This window comes from Natrix helvetica, assembly GCF_964273705.1.
Source record: "Natrix helvetica genome assembly, chromosome: 12".
Lineage (NCBI taxonomy): Eukaryota > Metazoa > Chordata > Lepidosauria > Squamata > Natricidae > Natrix > Natrix helvetica.
This window is the reverse complement of record NC_138556.1, coordinates 18,158,922-18,179,555: the sequence shown is the minus strand read 5'-3', so window position 1 is coordinate 18,179,555 and position 20,634 is coordinate 18,158,922. Positions and strand designations below refer to the sequence as shown.

Sequence of the window (20,634 nt, the reverse complement as noted above, 5' to 3'; positions counted from 1 at the left end):
CGGGCATCTTGAATTTAGATGATCAGGGAGGAGGTGTGTAAGAAATATCTCCCTTGGAGAATTGCCATACCACTCTCTTTGCATGGAGGCTGTTTCAAACTCATCCATTCATTAAAAAATGGTTTTTCCCAACCCTGGTTCAGGATACCTTTCGCAACATCACAAGCCTTTTAGGAAGGGATGAACGTCCTTAAGACGCTTTTCCCTAGCCATGGCAACCACTTTGACTGATTTAAGAGTCCCTTTGAATATTTGCCAAAAAGGGAGTTTAAAAAAAGCTGAGACATGGTACAACTTTTCTTTATTAAAAATAATTTACATCCGTTTAACATTTTATGCACAATTGTCAGCAAATTCAACGTTTTGTCTTTTCAGAGGTCTATACAATGAGTGAACTGGATACTATTGTAGACAGTTAGCATTGTCTTAAAAGGTGCAGTGGCTGGCGTGAGAATAATAGAATGCAGGTATTATTTTGCTGTGTATAGTTGATTTACATTTATAACTCCCCCCACCCCCCAGTTTGGTAACAATCCAATCAAGGGCTTAGTTTTGGTTCTTTTCAGAAGCCAAATCGAAGAGAGGATGAGGAAAACCAGACACGTTTCCCGTTTTGGTGATTTTTTGCCTTTACTTGAAAGTCCAAGATTATGGTAGATTATGGAACACCTTGTGCCTTTGGATTAAAATACATTGTGCGCTGCCAACGTGCAAAAGAATTTGGATACAGGTGGTTTTGCTTCCAATTAATATACACAGGTCTCCTATCAGTGTCTAAATCACTATGTTTGTCTAAATCATTATGCTTTTCTTGGTTTAGAAAGGGATTTAATCCATTTAAGCCTGCAGGTTCAAGAGATTTTCGAGGTCCTCCAAAAGTGAGCCACCCCACTTGTGTCCAAAACTGTCTGGAATCTTTTGAGATTGGGTCAGCTCAAGGCTCTCGGCTTTTTAATTAAATGAAAACTTGCCAATGTCAGTCAGGAGGGTTATAAAGTCTCTTTATCAAGCTCTATGGCGGTTCACACGTTATTTCCATCTCCCATTCAATCTATTTATCGTCAGTTCTCTCCAGATGTTCATTGGAAATTAAAGCTTTTTTTTTTTTTTTTAAAGGATAGGTTGCAACCTCCAAAATATTATCTTTTGAATGTAGGAGGAATGTCATGTCAATGAGTTTGACCAAGGGTGGACAACTATGGCTACTTTATGACCTGTGGACTTCAACTCCCAGAATTACTGAGCCAGCATGACTCAGGAATTCTGGGAGTTGAAGTCCACAGCTCGTACAGTTCCCATAGTTTCCCGTTTCCATTTGACCTAAAATACAGATCATAATCTGGACTTGACATTTGGAAACCTGCAATCGGACGGATCTTCTAACGTCTATAGGCCAGAATCATTAGACAGGTGAAGTCACACATATCATGTAGTAAAAACACTCTACTGGGGTGGGCCGGGGGGGGGGGGAAGCTGTTTATTTGACCCCACCCATTTGAAAGAATGTCAGTTATCAGCACCTAGACACGGATGGGGGTCATTTGTAGATGTTGCTCAACTTCACATGACTGTCAGATTACTAAAAAGGTCAGCAGTGTTTTGAAAGAAACGTGACATTGGAAGTGCTGTTTTGGGCATTCCAAACGTGGCACCATTAAGACTTGTGAACTTCAACTTCCAGCACGTCTGGCTGAGGAATTCTGGGACTTAAAGTCTACAAAGGTCTTAAGGTTGCCAAATTTGGAAGATCTCTGGGCTACAGGACCATGGGGTGTGTCTATAAGGCACCCTGGTTTTTAGGACACACATTTTACTTGGGAAGAGAGGGACACAGTGCCTTGAACCAAATAATAATACTAAAGATGATGCATGGAAGCTGGAAAAAAAATAATTTAGGTACCAAACATGAGATATTCTTATTATTCTTTGCCATTTGTAATGGTCAAGAAAGAACTTCAAGCTTTTTACTGAAATCAGAGAAAAATCATTCAATAATAAAAGGAAAGATTCCAATGGCAAAACTATAAAGTGGCAAACATAAGCACAGTTGATATAGTAGAAAAAAAGATGGTCTCAAGAAAAAAAAGTCAATGAATATAGATTAAAGAGAGCTTGTCGGAAAAACGGTGCAAAAGGGCTGGGCAGAAAGGTTCCACAGACTTCTATTGCTGTAATCTGCATTTCTAATCATTTGGCCTCAAAAGAATAAGTGTGAATATTAATTTGTTTTTCAGAACGTCAAGATACTTTTAGCAGAATTTACTAGAAGTACTTATTCTATTACACGGGGACTGTTTGGTTTAATCAAAAACTCAGGCCTATAAACAACTTAAGCAGAACAGACTTTTTAAATGAGCTCGGGATATTTCCGCTACAGAATTTCCCGTTAATGTTAAACCAAAAAGTTACTGTAGACGCCTGGGGACTTGAGAAATTCTTCCTCCTCAGAATAAAATCACTACCACTATCCCAAATAAAGTCGTTTTGGAAAGAACAGAATGATTGGAAGAAAACTTGGGAGATCATTCATTTTATAAACCCAACGGGTTTTGTTAACTGCACAAACGGAAGAGAAGAAACGGGAATTCAGTTTCAAAGGAGCAAGGCAACACTGCTCGACTTCCGTTAACAGACCAAAGCCCAACTGAGGAAAGAAAGGTGATGTTGTTTAGGCAAAATAAATCCAGTTAAATTCCATGATGGCTACTTATCAGGACAGCTAAAAAGCAGGAGAGATCACTGCCACCTTCTATTTGGAAAACATTCATTTCCCCTCAATTAAATTTCAGCTTTGGAATTTTTCACAAAGCAAGTTTTTGCCCGGAGAGTATCTTGCTCAGTGTCTGGGGCAATTCCCAGAAAGGTCCACCTGATGAGGCCACTGCACCATTCCACTTTTCTGGAAGCCATCAAATAGACGTTACGACCAGTGGACCTCAACTCCACAGGCTTTGAAGTGGACTTTGAAGTGGACTTTGAAGTCCACAGGCTATAAAGTTCTCATAGTTGGCCAGTCCTCAAATAGTGGGAAGGCTGGGTAAAAAAAAAAAGCATAGAGTATGAAGCCTTTCTTAAACTTTCTACCATGAGCTAGATCTAAGGGTGGTGGGTTTTTCGGTTCATTTTCAGAATTGGGGATCCTCCGAATTTTAAAAGAAGGGAATCCTACATCATTAAGCCATGTGCTATGCTCAAATCGAGAAACAGCATTAGGAAGTTAAAAGGTGGAAAGAAAACGAAACGAAGGGAGAGAAATACTCAGGGAATCTGGCTTCGAATCTTAACAATTCAGTTTCAGGTTTTCACATAATTTATATACAAAATGATCTAAGGTGAACCCCCCCCCCTCCCCTCATACTTACAGATCTCTTTTCACAACACAAAGACACGTCAATGTCTAACAACGTCAATAGCACCATTCGGAGTATTTTAAAATCCAGGAGGACCTCGCTGTGGCCACTACAACAAATTTCACAATCTTTTACATCCATGGACAAAGTTATCTGAGCACAATGGGGGCTTGTCAGCAGTTCCAACGGGGGAGAGGAAGGCTCGGGCCGAGGCCTCAAGAGGCTGGCGGGCTTTGGCAGTCCTCCGAGGTGGGAAAAGGGCTTTTACAACAGCTTCCGGACTGTGTAGTTCAGCACGCCACCGTGTTTGTACAAGGTGATTTCCACATCACTGTCAAACGAGGTAGCCACCTGGAATGCTTTGCCGGTGCTCGTCTACGGAAGAGCGAACAAAGAAACAATAACATAAATTCAGAGGTGAGTGCAAGACTTTTGTCTTTTCCAGGGATTCAAATATTTGGAACTGGGTTCCCACCAGTTTCTGCTGACTATGCTAGAGGTAGTTCTCAACTTACGCCCACAATTCAGCTGCAAATGTATGTTGCTACGGGAAACATCCAAAATAATACATTCAATGAAGGATATGTTGAAAATTCTCATCTAATTTTGTAAAATTAACTAAACATACACTCACTTGCTCTGCGAGTAAGATGGGCATCTCTAAATTTAATAAATATAAATAAAGATTGTTAACAACTTGCTTATTTATTTTGTGTCTTATTTTATTTTTCCTTTTCTTGCTCTTTTTCCTCCCCCTTCCTTTTCAAAAAGGCTTAAGATAAATATAACGAAAGCAAACATTCCCAAGTATGAAATATTGCACGGAACCGCACAGTAAAAGGCCGATTGATACCTTTACACGCAGGGTGATTGCAGGCCTTAACTCTTGAGGGAAGAAGATCGAAAACTGTTCTTTGCCAGTCAGTCCCAAAGACTGCGCGCTCTCCCCGGGGAGGAACTGAAGTGGGGCAATGCCCATGCCGATCAGGTGACCTTTGTGCATCTTCTCATAGCTTTCGGCAATTACTGCTTTCACTCCCTGTGGAAGGGGGGGGGGGGGAGAGAAAAAAAAGTTCGATCCAATTCAGATGCTGTCTAATTAACAGTATTTCTCTGATCGGGGAGTCTGAATTTTAAGATGGAGAATCTGAGTTTTCTGGAAAGGCTAATAGAGGGGAGGAAAAATAAGAAACATTGGGATCGCTCTTCAATTTGAGCCTACTTGCAATATTAAGGATTAAGAGAACCCGTCTCTGGGAACAGTAGTGTCTCTTAGCACTGTAAAGGTAAAGGTTCCCCTTGCTCGTATGTGCTAGTCGTTCCCGACTCTAGGGGGCAGTGCTTATCTCTGTTTCAAAGCCGAAGAGCCAGCGCTGTCTGAAGATCTCTCCGTGGTCATGTGGCCGGCATGACTAAACGCTGAAGGCGCACAGGACGCTGTTCCCTTCCCACCAAAGGTGGTCCCTATTTTTCTACTTGCATTTTTTTTACGTGCTTTCGAACTGCTAGGTTGACAGAAGCTGGGACAAGTAAGGGGAGCTCACTCCGTTACACGGCAGTAGGGATTTGAACTGCTGACCTTCTGATTGACAAGCTCAGCATCTTAGCTACTGAGCCACCGTGTATAAGATGGGCAGACTCTAAATTTGATATATAAATAGATTTGCCCATCTTATAGTTATCAGTCATAGACTGCTGCTCAAGACGAGTTGGTACAATTTCAGAAGAGAGAGAGAGAGAGAGGAGCAATTTATGTTCTTGGCAGTTTCTCCAAAGGAATCAAGCAGGTTGAAGTTAATGAAGGCTTCCCAGGACATAATGACGAGGATTGGAATAAAAATGGAATACCAGTAAAAAGGGTCCTTTGGCAGCCCAGTCTCTTGAGCTGCCCAATCCGTATTTCTTGCCGGCTAAGATAATCAGAGGGATGTTTTCTTTCCGATATAACTCGGCGGCATCAAACACGTCCAGCTGCAATTGAGACAAAGAGTCGGGTCACGAGATATTCATGGTGGTTAGATAACTGAGAAGGATTTCCTGGGAAGCTACATCCTCACCGTCTGTCCTGTTGGGAAGTGGATTGTTTTAGGAGCCGGCTTGCCGATGAATTTATTTAAAAGCTTGATGTTGGCAAAGGTGCCTCGCGTCATGACAGCGTCATTGCCCCGACGGGCCCCATAGGAGTTGAACTCGCGGGGTGTGAGGCTAAAGGAGGAAGAGAGAGAAAGACCACTGAGGATATCCAGTGTGGAATGTGGGAAGGAGTGTTTAAAAGAGGGTGTCAGGCCTGCAGTCATATTCTTTTTAGGATCTTTGGTTTGCCACACCCTCTATTATTTTACTATGCTGTTTCATTAGTGGGGTAATTGGGAGGGGGAATAGTAAGGAGTAGAACGTGTTGTTGTCAAAATAAAACATTCCTTTCTAGAAGCCCAAGGACATTCTTTGTCTCTGCACCTCTGCACCTGACCGGAACTGGATGGGTGGAAATGCCAGCGTGGCAGTGGGAGATTGGACCATGTGATGGACTTGTGGGTGTGGGGGGCAAGATCATGAACTTTCAACTGGGTGGGAACCCCAGGAAGTTTTCAGATTCGGGTTTCCACAGATGTGCCAACATGTCTCTCTTAATAAATTGGAACTTTGAGCAATACTTTGCCTCGGACTACTTTGTTCACTGCTGTCTGAAGACAGAAATTTCCGAGGATGAATCCCGCTCTTCTTCCTCTTCTTTTAAGACCCCACCCCTTGGAGGTCCTTACCCCTTATTCATCAAATATCTCGCTGCAGCACTTCCCCTGGCAATGCTTCCAGCGGGCGAGACGTGATCGGTGGTGACCGAGTCTCCCAAATGCAACAAGACGTGAGCATTTTCAATGCACTGGAGGGGAGGTGGGTTTTTGGCCTGAAAAGAGACAAGACTGAGCAACTGGCGTCTTCTGAACAGACGCTCCCACCTAACGACGGCCTACTTACAAGCTTATCAAAAAAGGAAGGGCATCGGATGTAGGTGGACTTCGAATCCCAAGTAAATAAAGTGGACTCAGGGGCTTCCAGAGAGTTCCAACGCTTATTTCCTTTCTGGAAAACAAGAAGGAATCATTTGCGTAAGAGATCAAAGAAGCTTTATAGTTTCTGGTCATCTGCTCCTACTTTATACCCAAATGGTATAAAGCGTCTCTCTAATTAAAGAAAGGAATAAAGCTACCTCCATTTTTATTTTCAGTTCTTTAAACATGGATGCTATTACAAACTCCTCTTCGATCTGCTGAAGTTCTTCCCGAGAAGGCCAAATATCGTGCAGGAAGATATTTCTGCCATCAGAATTGACCCCTGTAAGAAATTTGATCATGGTGAAGATAATGGTCAGTCAGCCGAAGCCACTCAGAGAAAATGGAAACAAATAAGGAAAGTCCCAAAAGTTTCTTTATAAGTTGAACACATGCGCATAGATCAGTGGTCCCAACCCCCCCTAGCTGTGGGCCAGCAATGGTCCACGGCATTCCAGAAACCAGTCCGTGCAAGTGAGGGAAGCCCCATCTGCAGCACATGAACCCAGATTATTGGGGGCAAATATGCTGACTCTGTAAACCGCTTAGAGAGGGCTGTGAAGCACCGTGAAGCGGTCTGTAAGTCTAAGTGCTATTGCTAGACAAATGTAAACAGTTACCTAGTGGCTCAGTCTGGAAATCAATATTCACAGTTCCTGCAATCGCGTAAGCAACAACTAGAGATGGAGAAGCCAGGTAATTGGCACGGATGCAGCTGCAGAGGCGGCCTTCAAAGTTTTTGCTTCCAGAGACGACGCCACATGCAACCAAGTCACCCTGAATGTGAAAAACGGAAAGAGAACAAAACGGGGATTTCTCTCTCTCTTGATACTCTCATTCTCTTCTAAAGTACTTCTTTACTACTCAAGCCATAGAAGCCAAAACTACTAAATTCTGCAAATTTTATTTTTAGGTATTTATTGGCTGGTTGAGTAAGGACTAGAATTTACCGACACGTGGTTCTACCCTGGTGCGTTAACCAGGGGATTGCTAAACAATCCTCTCTAGTTTTAAGGTCATTGGTGTCCCAGTTAAACAACATCTGCTCTCCCCACCCACACCCCCTACCAGCTTAATGAGCAAGGACAAAATCGGCACTCCATCCACCTATCAAAGGACGGCATTTCCAAAATGAAAACTCTAGTTGGATATGTCATGAAGTAAAGCTCACCTGTACAATTGCGTTCTGAATGGCTTCTGGCAAAGGGGCAGTATTCCCCACACAGGTGGAACAGCCGTAGCCGATGACCTCAAACCTACAGGGAAAAGCCAGGGAATTGTATTTCTGGAATCTTTCGCATTTTTTAAAAAATGAGGCATTTGACAAATCCAGGGAAGGTCTGCTGCACACATCTGGGACTTCCAGGTGGGAAATCACTAGGGCGGTGAATCTCAACCTTGGCCCCTTGTAAGATGGACGGACGCCCAGAATGGCCCAGCTCATCTGCCCACTGCCAAGGATTCTGGGAGTCAAAGTCCACCTACGTGGGATTGGGAAAAACGAGTCAGAAGGAAAGAGACTCCGCTCAGGGGTAGGACAACCTTTCCGGAGTCATTAATGGGCATCTTCAATTTAAATTAAAAAATGAAAAAGCAAATGGAATCTAAAGCATGTGAAAAAGCAATACAAATACGAAGCTTGCTAATTGCACAGTGGCAGATAAGACAGTGCTCCAGAGGAGTAACATCTTGCCAGGGAGGATTGCCCCCTCCCCTCTTTGGAAGAGCATTCTACCTCCCGCTGCCTTAAGAAAGTTCAAAACATTCTTAAAGGTCAAGCTCATCCTGGGCACTTTTTTTTTAACCACTACCATCTGACAGACAGTACAGGACAATAAAAACAAGGACAAATAGGCTGAAAAACAGCTTCTATCCCAGAGCAGCAGCTATATTGAATTCTACTGTATAGTGCAATATTAATTCAGTGTCAAGAGGTTTTCAATTCAACTGTACAGAATGCAAAGGATGTGTACTAGTGTTTTATTTTTTTATAGTTTGCTTACGTATGATGTACACTGAAGATGACATTTAATTTCGTTGTATGAGGTGCAATGACAATGAAGTAAACTTAAAGAGCAAAGAAAGTAGTACCCAAGTTTATTGAGATATGGTAATACGCCGCTGGAACTGAGATAATGGGTGACCATCCCACTCCCCGGCGACAGGCTGGTTCTTATGTACGGTTTCACAATCAGGCCAGCTTCAGTGGCTTTTTTAGCCAATAAACCTAATGGGGAAAGGAAAGATGCTGTTACAATAAGGCCAATGACCGCCTTTTCTTTTTTTTAAATTTGCAAATGGAGGATGACTGGTCCTCGCACTTGTGACCAATCCTCGCATTTACAACCATCATAGCATCCCCGCGGTCATGTATGGCGCTGGACAACTGGGGTGTTTTATCCCAGGATCGCCATTTGTGACCATCCCCAGTTGGCTTCCCACAAGCAAAGTCACGGAGATAGCTGGATCTGCTTAACAACGGTCACAATTCGCTTCGCAATGGCAGAGATTCGCTCAGCCGCTGTGGCCAGGAAGGTCATCAATTCAAGGCAGAACTCCCTTAAACAGCCACCGTGCTTAGCAACGGAAATTCTGCTCCCGGCTGTGGTCGCACGTTGAGGACTACCTGCCTCACAGTATGATGTAATATGTTCGAGAAGGCTCTGTACCTGCTCCGAGCATCGCAGAGGGGTTGCAGTTGTTGGTGCAGCTGATGACAGCAGCAATGACTACCGACCCATGAGCCAGCTGGTACTCGTTGCCTTCATATTCAACAGGAATGACGCGGCACTGCTTTTCGGCAGGAATCTGAAAGCCTCTGAAGCCAACCTAGGTGATCAAAGAGTGGGGGCAGAGTCAGCCACATGTTCCTAACTGTTGGGAAGTTAAGAAGGGAGACACCAGAGAGCTAGGACCAGTACAGGTTTTGATGTTACACAGTCAAAACACCCTTAAACAAAAATGGAAAGATCAGAAACGGTTTATTTTGGATTGGAAAATCTGCACCACCTACTTCAGTTATCATGGGATTTGGAGCAGCAGTTAATGGCCAATTCCCAACGTTCGGTTGTAAGTAGAAGGACTACCTTAAGAAGAACTCGCTTCCTGCATCTATTTTACTCAAATATGAAAATCTACATTCTAGAGCAGTGTTTCTCAACCTCAGGCCACTTTAAAATAGGTGCATTTCAACTCCCAGAATTCTTGGCCACTTTAAGATAAGTGGACTTCAACTCCCAGAATGCTTGGCCATTTTAAGATAGGTGGACCAACTCCTGGAATTCTTGGCCACTTTAATATGGGACTTGAAGTCCGCCTATCTTCAAGTGTCCAAGGTTGAGAAATACTGCTGTAGATAGTCTTTATATAGGAAAGGGCCTTCAATATCCCAGGGGGGAATTCTCCTGCCAAGATTGAAAAACAGCAAGATGGACTTTCAAACCGTACCTACCTTTTCACTTAAGCATGCTTGGAAGTCGCTCTTCATGTTGGTTACAGCCACTCTATCTTGGGCCCTTTTTGGACCGCTTACATACGGCGTTATAGAGCCCAGGTTTATATGTATTATCTGAGGGGGGGGAAATGTTTAATCAGTTGTTACTTCACAAGTGACACTGTTGTGCTGATGCTTAGGCTTTTAAAACAAGCAAGCCAAAAGCAAGGACAATTAGTATATGCTGACAAACATTTCTGAGGACAAGCTGGCATTAAAAAAACAAGGCAGCATCTTGAATTCCATGTATCTTTATGGTTTGTATGTTATTGGAAAACACATGCTTCAGATCAACCACTTACCATATTTTTTGGAGTATAAGACACACCTTCCCCCCCTCCCCCAAAAAGGGTGAAAATCTGGGTGCGTCTTATACACTGAATATAGCATTTTTGGCCTCCCGAAACCCTGCCCCCTTTGCAAAAATGGTTGTGCATAGCCTTTAGGAGGCTTCCAGAGTGCTCCTGGGGGCTGGGGAGGGCAAAAATGGGTGGTTTTTTGCTCATTTTTGGCTGTCCCCAGCTCCCAGGAGCTCTCTACAAGTCTCCTAAAGGCTATGCATGCTCTTTTTTGGGCAAAAAATGGGCCCTTTTTCGTGAAAAATGGGCCGTTTTTGGGAGGTCTGCAAAGTATAAAAACCCTTTTTTTAAATTTGCCTCTTCAAACTCTTGGTGTGTCTTATACTCCAGTGCATCTTATACTCTGGAAAATATGGTAAATAGTGGCATTTATTCAAAATCCCAGATGGTATTCCAGAGAAAGACAGCTCAAGTCTTTGCAATATCAAAAAGAAATTTATTTCCTTTCCGACAATTCACTGGAGGTTACCAAAGAGCACACTTGTTTGAAGACAAAGAGTGTAAAATGCCTCGATCTAAAGAAATGGTTATTTGGGGGTGGGGGGTTAAAAAAAAACCCTTGAATAAAAAGGCAAATCTTTAAGAAAAAAAGCAGAGCAAACATAGCAATAACTTTGAAAAAGGCTGTCCTGGTTTGTACTTACCTGAGAATATTCAGGCTCTTTATCAGAATACTGGTAATTTCTAAACAGTTTCACAGTTTTAAGATACGTCGCCATGGACTTGAGTTTGGCGTCGTCACAGCCTATGAGAAAAATGCGAAAGTCTGATCCTATCTCCAAAGATTGAGAAACGCCTTGCGCTGCTTTAGCCAGCCAAATCTCCTCCTACGCTGTCAATCTTACCTGTATGCTTTAAGTGCTTCAATGTTACATCATCTACAGGGAAAAAGCTCAGAATTGCACCATATTCAGGACACATGTTCGCGATGGTGGTTCGGTCCCCAACGGAGAGCTGAGAAACGCCGGGGCCAAAGAATTCCACAAATTTCCCAGATACCCCTGCTTGTCTTAGTTGCTATGGAGACAGGAAAAAAAAGAACCCTCCAGTATCATATGTAGGCCAAGGGGAAATGTTATAGCATTGTGTTTTTAAAAAAAATAAATGTTTAGTATTTTCAAAAAGGAGAATCCATCAGACTTATCCCCCTTCTAACCAGCAAAAGTCACAGTAGTTACATTACACATTTGTGTGTCACACAATTGGGATTTGCAACCTTTTTTGATGATGTCCGGCAAAAACAAACAAACAAACAAACCTCTTACTCGGTGTACTAACATCGGAACAGCCATAACGTAACCCAATTGTAATTACAGGGTTAACAGTCATCTGATAACCATAGCCAATACAAGGGCACCCAGAGGCTAAAACCTCTTACTTCTTCCCTAGCAGACAGGTTAAGATTAAATCTTACGACAGCGACAACTTCTGCTTAACACAAGTTGCTCTTCTACAACTTCCCGGAGGCGACTGCGCCTTTATCCAGCTAAGCAGTAATAAGTGTGGGAAGAATACTGAACATTTGGCAAGAATGGCTGCTTTAGCTCACACTGGGCTGCCGAGTCATGAAGCTGGCAAGGCATCTGTTATATCTGACACCAAGTGTTGTGGGTTTGCAAAATAATTGTCAATGGCGTTGCCATACAGCTTTTTATTTTGTTTCAATAAAGGAGTCCTCCTCCTCCTCCTCCTAGCACTGACGATGATACCTAATTAGGTAATGAAATGTCTGCAAGAAAACGAGCTCAGGGAGCACCAAGGACGCCATAGTCATTGTCCTCCTCCTCTTCCTCCCCTCTAACACTGATGACGTTACCAAGTTGCGTAATGAAACATCCGCAAGAAAACAAGCAAGCTCAGAGAGCACCAAGCACTCCACAGCCCCCCCCCCCCAAGCACTGATGATGTTACCTAGTTAGGTAATGAAACGTCTGCAAGAAAACAAGCTCAGGGAGCACCAAGGACCCCTTTATTTTGTTTCTTGAAAAGGTTGATATGGCCACCCACCCTGTGGCTCACAACTCTGGGTTTTACCTTCGGTGGCTGCCTGTACATGGCCACCCTGCCTCTTTGGCCCCAAAGAGAGCTCTGACATACCTTCGTAATGCTCAGGACTACGTCGATGGATGTAGCAAGTGAGCTGGCCGACCCGGTCAGTTCACACCCAACCACCTCGGGCAAAGTGAGGGTGATGGGGAGGCCCAGCATGACGGCTTCGGTTTCAATTCCGCCCATACCTAAATGGGGCAAGAAGATCATCGAACAGCTTATTGATAGATTACACCATGTTGAAATCTTTATATGAGCTGTCTTTGGTCTAGTGTTTACAATAGGCCGAGCTGAAAATTCAGTTATTGTTCTAAATTCATTCCTGGAAGACACTTGTCTTAGATGAAAGAGAAACAGAGTGGACCTTTAGGTGGGTAAATGTAATGTTTTTCATCTTCAGTAAAAGAAAATGCATCTGGACATTATTTCCTTCCTGGATGTGGCTTTAGGCTATGTGCCTAAACAAAGTATCCTGTATATTACTTTAAAAGAAAGAGCGCAAAGAAGAGCAACAAAGAGGATTAGGGAGCTGGAGGCTAAAACATATGAGGAACGATTGAAGGAACTGGGTATGTCTAGTTTAATGAAAAGAAGGACTAGGGGAGACATGATAGCATTGTTCCAATATCTCAGGGGTTGCCACAAAGAAGAGAGAGTCAAACTATTCTCCAAGGCACCTGAGGGTAAAACAAGAAGCAGTGGGTGGAAACTAATCAAGGAGAGAAGCAACTTAGAACTAAGGAGAAATATCCTGACAGTGAGAACAATTAATCAGTGGAACAACTTGGTTCCAGAAGTTGTGAATGCTTCAACACTGGAAGTTTTAAAGAAGATATTGGATCCATTTGTCTGAAGTAGTATAGGGTTTCCTGCCTAAGCAGGAGGTTGGACTAGAAGACCTCCAAGGTCCCTTCTAACTCTGTTATTCTATTCTATTCTATTCCATTCCATTCCAAAATGTATATATCACCCCAAGGATTTTATGAGATTTGAGGCTGCATTTATACCAATACACATTTTTACAGTTCTTTTCCTCATGATATAAACAGGTGTATCTTCTCACAGCTTCTACATATATTTCAGTAGAAAATTACCCTGCATCTGGTGTTCAAGAAACACAGAGATGACAACCCTGGATACCTTCTTTATAACCATTCCTTTTTAAGTTATGTTTTGCAGGCCTGTTATTTAACTGTAAATACATAGGGCCACAATTCGTTAAAGGGCTGCCTAATGAGGCCTAATGAAACAGATCCAAAGAAGTGGGCACAATTGCAAAATATCGACAAGTTCAAGAACCTACTTATTGGGGGGGGGGGGGGGAGAAACACCACTTCCCCTGAAGACAAAGCAAATAGCTTTGTGTAGTTGTAATAGCTACATGAGATATTTTTGCCTACAATCCTTCATCCCGTCTTGAGCACTGCATCTCCTGTCTTTTGAACTGTAATCTAAAAGCGTTACCATTTAAATAACAGAGACTGTCATGGTGCTGACATTTCAAAAGAACCTGGTGGCCAACCAGCCTGCTCTTTAAAATAACAAGCTTTGCACCATTATCATCCCAGTTAACCTCTTTAGAAAGACGGTGCACAAATATTTCAGGCAGAAGACATTCAAAAGCCTCTCCTAGCTACTTACCCCATCCCAGGATTCCCAAGCCGTTCACCATGGTTGTATGGGAATCTGTGCCAATAACACTGTCGGGATAGAGGAAGTTTTTGACATCAAACACTACTCTTGACAGGTGTTCCAGATTCATCTGATGGACCATTCCTGTCCCGGGAGGAATTACCGAGACATTTCTGAAAACTTTCGAACCCCACTAGTTTAATTCATAAAAAAAGAGACACAGACAGACAGAAAAGGCGTGTTAGTTTCACACTTTCTAAATCAGCAATTCCCATTCTGGCACCTCCCCAATAAATGGCACTGAAAATTCTGAGAATTGCAGTGCCAAGAGAGGCTGGCTAATTCCCTCCTCATAGTTTCTTTTCCTGTAGCAAGTAGGGATTAACAGGAGAATTTGCCATGTCTGTTAATACTAAAATCCCCCCTCTTTATAGTAAGAGAAAGAAGAAGGGAGATCGGTTCTGATCTTGGCAATTCTTTATTGATCCATTCCTCACTGCCTTTCTTTCAACTTCTCCTGGGTCAAGCTGCCTTCAAAGCGACATACCTTAAAAAATTGGAGTCTCTCTTTATTTCTTCCAAATTCTATCTCTTGATTCTTAAATACTGTTTCAGGCCTAAGGAGATGAAATGGGGGGGGGGGGGGGGACCCCATGTTAAAACTGTTATTTGCAGTGCTTAGAAAAACAGCCCAAAGAAACACTTTTTCTTGCTAACGTTTCAGGAAATATTGCACAAGGAAAAAAAGAGAATGTTATGGGGTCGAACAGATATTTCCCATCTGTCCTTAGGTTTTAATGTTTGATTTTAATTATTTATGTTTTAAATAGATAGATAGGTAGGTAGGTAGGTAGATATGAAAGAGAAATGACAAATAGATAGATGAGAGAATAGCTAGACATTCATTCATTCATACATACATACATATTTTGATGGCTATATACCACGCAGTTAACCTATGGTAAGATAAGCGGCCAATAAATTTTATAACAAACAAATACATAAAATTTCCCATCAGTGAAAATTCTTTGCCCCAAAGATGGCTTGATATTGGTTCTCAAGTAAGCTTCATACATGTGTATGGTTTGGATCTGGGTAGAAGCCACTCTCACTAGCTTTCAGTTTTTGACTGCAGAACAGGAATAACCCTCCAAAGCCGGGAGGGAAATTTAAAAAGGCAAGCTTACTCAGGCACTGGTTGAAGATGAAAAGGACACAAGAGGGGCGTGTTCTCAATCTGCACAGAAAGCTGCCCCAGGTTCCGCTTTGATTCTCCATCGCACGGTCCTTTGCAGCTGGACTGACCTCGGCACGGCAGCTTCCGAGGAGCTTTAAGCGGGGAGAGTTTTGAGGGAGGGGGCCGTGGGGGATCGCCGCCTCCGGGATTTGGAGTGTTCTGTATTGCACTAGGCGAAAATGAAATGGATAGAATGCTTTGTTCATTGCGATCCTTTGAATCCTCATTATGCTAAAGTAGAATATATACATACTTTTCATAGGAACATTAGAGATTTGTTTTTAGTCTCCAAGCAAAAGGAAGTACAGGTTTGATGTTTGTGTGTGTGTGTGTGTGAGAGAGAGAGAGAGAGAGAGAGAGGGAGGGAGGGAAATTCATTTGGGAAATACCTATCTAATATACTGGTTCCCTTATACTTCAATATCTGATTGTGTCCATGGGAATGGAATGTCCCAGAAATCATGTGATATTACCTAGTTATGGGTAATGAAACATCTGCAAGAAAACAAGCAAGCCCAGAGTACCAAGGAACCTTCAAGTGTGTGTGTGTGTGTGTGTGTGTGTGTGTGTATCAAAGTTTCCCTATTCCTGCTTCAAACGCCAAGAGGAATCAGTGTGTATTTCAATTAGATCAACTCAGCATCTTAACAAGACCACATTTTCGATTCTGCCCACTTAAGGACAAACGTGCCACTATCAAGATAGGGCCCCATCCCCCCATCCCCAACAAAATATAAGGAAGCCGACAATTCAATGGATACCATTTGCTGAAGTCAATCTGCAAAGAATGGTCCACAGTAAGATCTGTAGGGCAGACCGGATGGACTCGCGTAGGATCTCCTCCGAGGTTCTTCACCGCTTCCCTCATGGCGGCAAAATCCACCATTGCAGGAATTCCACTGACATAACAGGAACAATGTTTTCTACTTAGTACTTCTATGAAGCCAGCAGTGAACATTCAAGCCATCTTTTCAAGAGGATTAACAGCGATTCTAACTAGTCAGGGATCTCCAAACTTGGCAACTTTTTAAGACTTGTGGACAGAATTCCTCAGCCAACATGGGAGAATTCTAGGAGTTTGAAGTCCACAAGTCTTAAAAGTTGCCAAGTTTAGGAGACCCCTGGTTTAAGCCACAGTGGCTGAATTCACACGTTGCTCTACACAATGCAAATGATGATGGGTGACTGTATTTAACAAGCGAGTCCCATCATAAGCGGACCAAGAAGACAACAAGCTCAGTAGTATAGTGGATTACAAATCTATCAATTAGACACACAAAATTCCTGTTTGAATGCCTGTATGGAGCTATCCTGAAACATCCAACCTGCTGCAATGACCTTCCATTATTTCAATCCTAACAGACTTTTTTACTGGTAATTGCTTAGGAACCACTGCCAGGATAAACTCATATGACCTGAATTTCTGGCCATCTAAATTCTCGGAAAGACCCACCCAGGACATTTAGAAAAACTCATCAGGTTCTAACTAAAATAGACGAACCCGAGGGGAAAAGTGGGTCTTACGTGAAATCTTGGAGCAGGACTCTGGCAGGACAAAAGGGCACTTCAACATTGTTCTGTTTGGCTGGCCAGTCCAGGATATTCATCACGTCTCCTTCTTTCACTAGGAAACCATCCCAGTTGCGGACAGCCGTTTCCAACATGACCCGTATGGAGTAAGGCAAGAGATCTGCAAATGGACAGAGTAGCGAAATGGCTTGAGGGTAAACACTTGTGCGAGTATTCCTGCTATAGGCTTCTTTCTAAACCAGGAAACTTTTGTAAGCACAAAATGTGGGGGAGGCAATGAATAGAGCAGGGATCTCCAAACATGGCAACTTTAAGACTGATGAATTGTTGAACTCCACACGTCCCAAAGTTGTCATGTTTGGAGCCCCCTGGAATACAGGGATTTTTGTCTGGAGAGATAAAGAGCAGTGGTGCCACACAATCTGTACAACTGAGCTAGACTAACAGATTAATTTGACATAAGGCAGCTCCTACGTCCCGATTACAGGCAGTCCTCAACTTAACAGTCCATTTAGTGACCGTTCAGTTACAATGGCACTGCACTGTAAACAACGGGTAATTGAATTTCTTTTCCTTTAAACATCTTTTGGAAATATGCAAAACTTTAAGAAGCATTTGCTGGTTATTCTTGGCATTAGTTTTCTTACGGCTGAGTATGGGCCAGGAGTTAAAGAGTCCACACGTCCTAATCTTGGATTTTGAATCCAGCAAGCACGCAATTCAATAAACCTATTTAATGTTGCTTACTGAATAACACATGACTTATTGCAAACAGTAGGGATGGCTGCTAATTAGAGAACCCTTCAAAATTAAGATTGCTGACTTATATTAAGTATTGTGGTCCAGGTGAGAGCAATTGCAGAAGAGGTAAGCAACAAATTATGAGAACATTTGTCTAAGGGCAGTGGAAATTTCTGCAAGTTTGTGACACGTAAACAAGCTTGCAACCATTACCTTGGAAAGAAAAAGCAATTATTCTTTTTAATAAGCACAAGGTAAGCCTGTGTTAGTAGATCCACATCATAATTTTTCAGCTCTGAAGGCTGCTGCAGGCTTCACTAGCTTCATTTAAATGAAGCGAGTTTTCTAAGGCATAATTTCTCCCTCATTAAGTGATTCATCAAAGGCTAACCATATAGAAAAGTATTTATGAACTGTCAAGAGTATTTGCAGTTTGGGCTGTTGAGTAAGAAACAAACATTCCCTAACATGGTTTCTTATTCCAAAGCATACACTCGGGTGACTACCAAACCATTTTACAACTACCTTCAAGGTTTTCAATGTGACAGAGAACCACAAACAGTTCATCAATAACTGAAAGGCTCTGATCTCTACTTTCAATATTCGTATGGGGAGATTTCACAAGTATCAAGGAATCAAATCCATGATTCGATGCACTCCCATTAGGGAAGGAAGGCAGGAGATAAATGAAATGACAAACACAATTTGAAAGACCAGATGAACAATTCAGCTCCTCTTCCAGAAGACCCCTTACAAGTTTGTCTAGTGTAAATTAAATATCTGCTCGTCCTGGGCACCTTCTGGAAGGAAGGTGAGCAATTAATAGACCCCTCATGCTTTTCAGAGACAGTTTTGTATGGTCAACTATCTGCTTCTTGAAAAGTACTTATAGCAAGCATAATTTCTGTTCTTTTTCTAAAAGATAAGGACGACAGCAGCGTGACAACACCCATCTGAACCAACTGATAAACAAAGGCTATAATTCTGAGTAAGCTTTTCTACAGTCCTCTGAAATTCACTAAATGGATTCCATTAATTTGAAAATACACCATTACCTTTCAAGCAGAAAGAAAGGAATACATTTGGACCAAGGAAGACAATTTCTGAATGTCTAGTGACCAGAAGGGTTCATTTTATTTTGCCACTTATGAAAGGGCTTTCCCACAGCTCCAAAAAAGAGCTACCAGAAATTAAAGTGAACAAACTTTCTTTAGCATAAAAAACACATTCATGGCCCACTGCAGTTACTTTAAAGGAGGCTGTGTCTACGTCTAACTGGAATTTGAATATCCAGGAAGAAGGAAATTAATAATAACCTTAGGCATATTTACTCAAACAGTTTTAATAGAGAAAGCATTTAGGATTACAACTCAGCAGCATAATCCCTTGAATGGTTCAGTAACAAGGCCACCAATCCCCAAATTCGTTTTAAGACTACTTAAGAAAACTCAAAGAGGTTAGTTTTATTAGGTTTATATTAAAAAGGCACAACTGCAAAGTATTTTTACCATATTTGGTGCCTCCTAGTTTAGCAATGTTGTAGAACTTTTTGTCTGCATTGTCACTCAGTGTTTCAATTAAGTGCTGGAACAGATGTCCTGAAAAACAAGTCAGATTATTAAAGTTATTTGATATGTGTATGTATATGTAGTTAGACAGGAAGGCTGCAATTCTATCCATTTTCATTCCATTTCATTCCATTTTGCATAATACCCACTAAATCCACTGGAATTCACTACTAAATTAAAAAAAATCAGTAATAAATATTTAGATTGGAAGACTAAATGTTTTCCTGTATTTTTCCTATCAATAATTTGCAGTGGAATGTTATATGTATTAAATACTTTTATCCTAATTTAAATGGAACTTAAATACCACATAATAGATTCTATATATAACATTAATTTTCTCTAGAACACTAAATATGCGGGTCTAATTCCACTTTGGTAAATATTGAGCCACATCCAGTTTAATCATACTTAGAGACTGAAAACAATAGAGCTTAAATCTTGAGTATCAAATCCCACTGATGTTGATGCAATTAAACAAGACCAAACTCACTGTCTTCATTAATACATGATAAACTATATTTAATATTCTAAAGACAAAACTTCAACTTTTTAAAAAACAAAATGTTAAACAGCACAACATATATTCTTTATGTATAACTAGTACTTGAGAAATTATAGAGAAAGTTGCCCTTATCTCCACTACACTGAGTGAAGTTTACTAAGAGACATGGAAGAGGATGATGGGAACTGTCGTTTAACAGTTCTGGAAGTGGAATGAATTATATAGCCCAAGGGAAAAAAGACAAGGATGATGGGAACCACCACTTAACAGATTGGTGATGGGAACTGTAGTCTAAGGCCCATGGACAGGGAAGATGGAAACAGTTTAACAGACTTCAAATGAGCATGATGGGAACAGCAGCCCAAAGTCCATGGAAGGGGATGATGGGAACTACTGTTTGATAACCCTGGGATGCAGCCGATGGGAACTGTAGTCCAAGGCCCATAGAAGGGGGTGATGGTTGTATCTTGGGAGGGGGGGACATCAGGCTGGGAAAGCCCAAAAAAACTGATGGAGGGGGGGGGAAGGAAAGGCAAGCAAGGGAGAAAGATGGCTGACGGCCCTCCCCTCCATCCAAGGGGGAAGGGGAGGGGAGGCCGGTGCAGGCGGGCACAAAGGGAAAGGGGCCATTTTGCCACCCTCCCCGCCCCCTTCCCTCATCGCCACTGACCTGCCCGGGCCGCCTCCATGTTCCTCTCCCGAAGAAGGATGCCACGGGAGCTGTGAGGGTGAGGGGGGAGAAAAAGAACCGGGGGGAGGGGGCGGAGCCCTCCCCTCAAAGACCGCGAGGAACGAGGGAGGGAGACAACCGGCGGGCCCCCTCAGCGCCTCCGCCCGGCCCTCCTCCCCGCTCCCTCATTGGGCTCTGCCGGTTCTCGCGAGAACTCCACCGCCCGCAAGAAAGGAAAGCGGCGGCAACTCTCGCGAGGTTTCGGTCCGGCGCGAGGGGCGGTGCGCGCGTGCGTCCGTCCCCCCGCCCCTCCTCCTTTTTTCCTCCTCCTTCCCCGTCTCTGTTCAAGGGTAGCGGCTCAGGCAGCGAGAGTTCAGGGCGAAGGTCTCGCGAGTGTTGAGAAGCTCTCGCGGCTTTGAGTGGTCATCAGGGAAAGTTCGCTGCTACTGT

General features: G+C 42.6%; 1 protein-coding gene across 1 annotated transcript; it reads right to left on the bottom strand.

The window, feature by feature from the left end:
• Window positions 1-284: 284 nt before the first annotated feature.
• On the bottom strand, window positions 285-20,530 carry IREB2 (iron responsive element binding protein 2). Its single transcript, XM_081965052.1, has 22 exons — window positions 20,185-20,530; window positions 18,950-19,039; window positions 16,695-16,860; window positions 15,932-16,069; window positions 15,121-15,339; window positions 14,481-14,550; window positions 13,943-14,126; window positions 12,350-12,489; window positions 11,098-11,269; window positions 10,897-10,997; window positions 9,852-9,968; window positions 9,070-9,229; window positions 8,492-8,627; window positions 7,572-7,656; window positions 7,021-7,177; window positions 6,559-6,683; window positions 6,327-6,431; window positions 6,113-6,255; window positions 5,408-5,555; window positions 5,199-5,321; window positions 4,204-4,389; window positions 285-3,725 (listed from the first exon to the last, which is right to left on the bottom strand). The coding sequence occupies exons 1-22, from the start codon at window positions 20,201-20,203 to the stop codon at window positions 3,615-3,617; spliced, it is 2,895 nt and encodes a 964-aa protein (XP_081821178.1). The 5' UTR covers window positions 20,204-20,530; the 3' UTR covers window positions 285-3,614.
• Window positions 20,531-20,634: the final 104 nt, after the last annotated feature.

Excerpts from the sequence above, each read along its gene's own strand:
- IREB2 (XM_081965052.1), bottom strand. Across the intron at positions 11,270-12,349 it reads TAGTCCTGAGCATTACGAAG|CAACTAAGACAAGCAGGGGT; the intron begins GTATGTCAGAGC and ends CTGTCTCCATAG. Across the intron at positions 5,556-6,112 it reads AGATATTTGATGAATAAGGG|CCTCACACCCCGCGAGTTCA; the intron begins GTAAGGACCTCC and ends TTCCTCCTTTAG.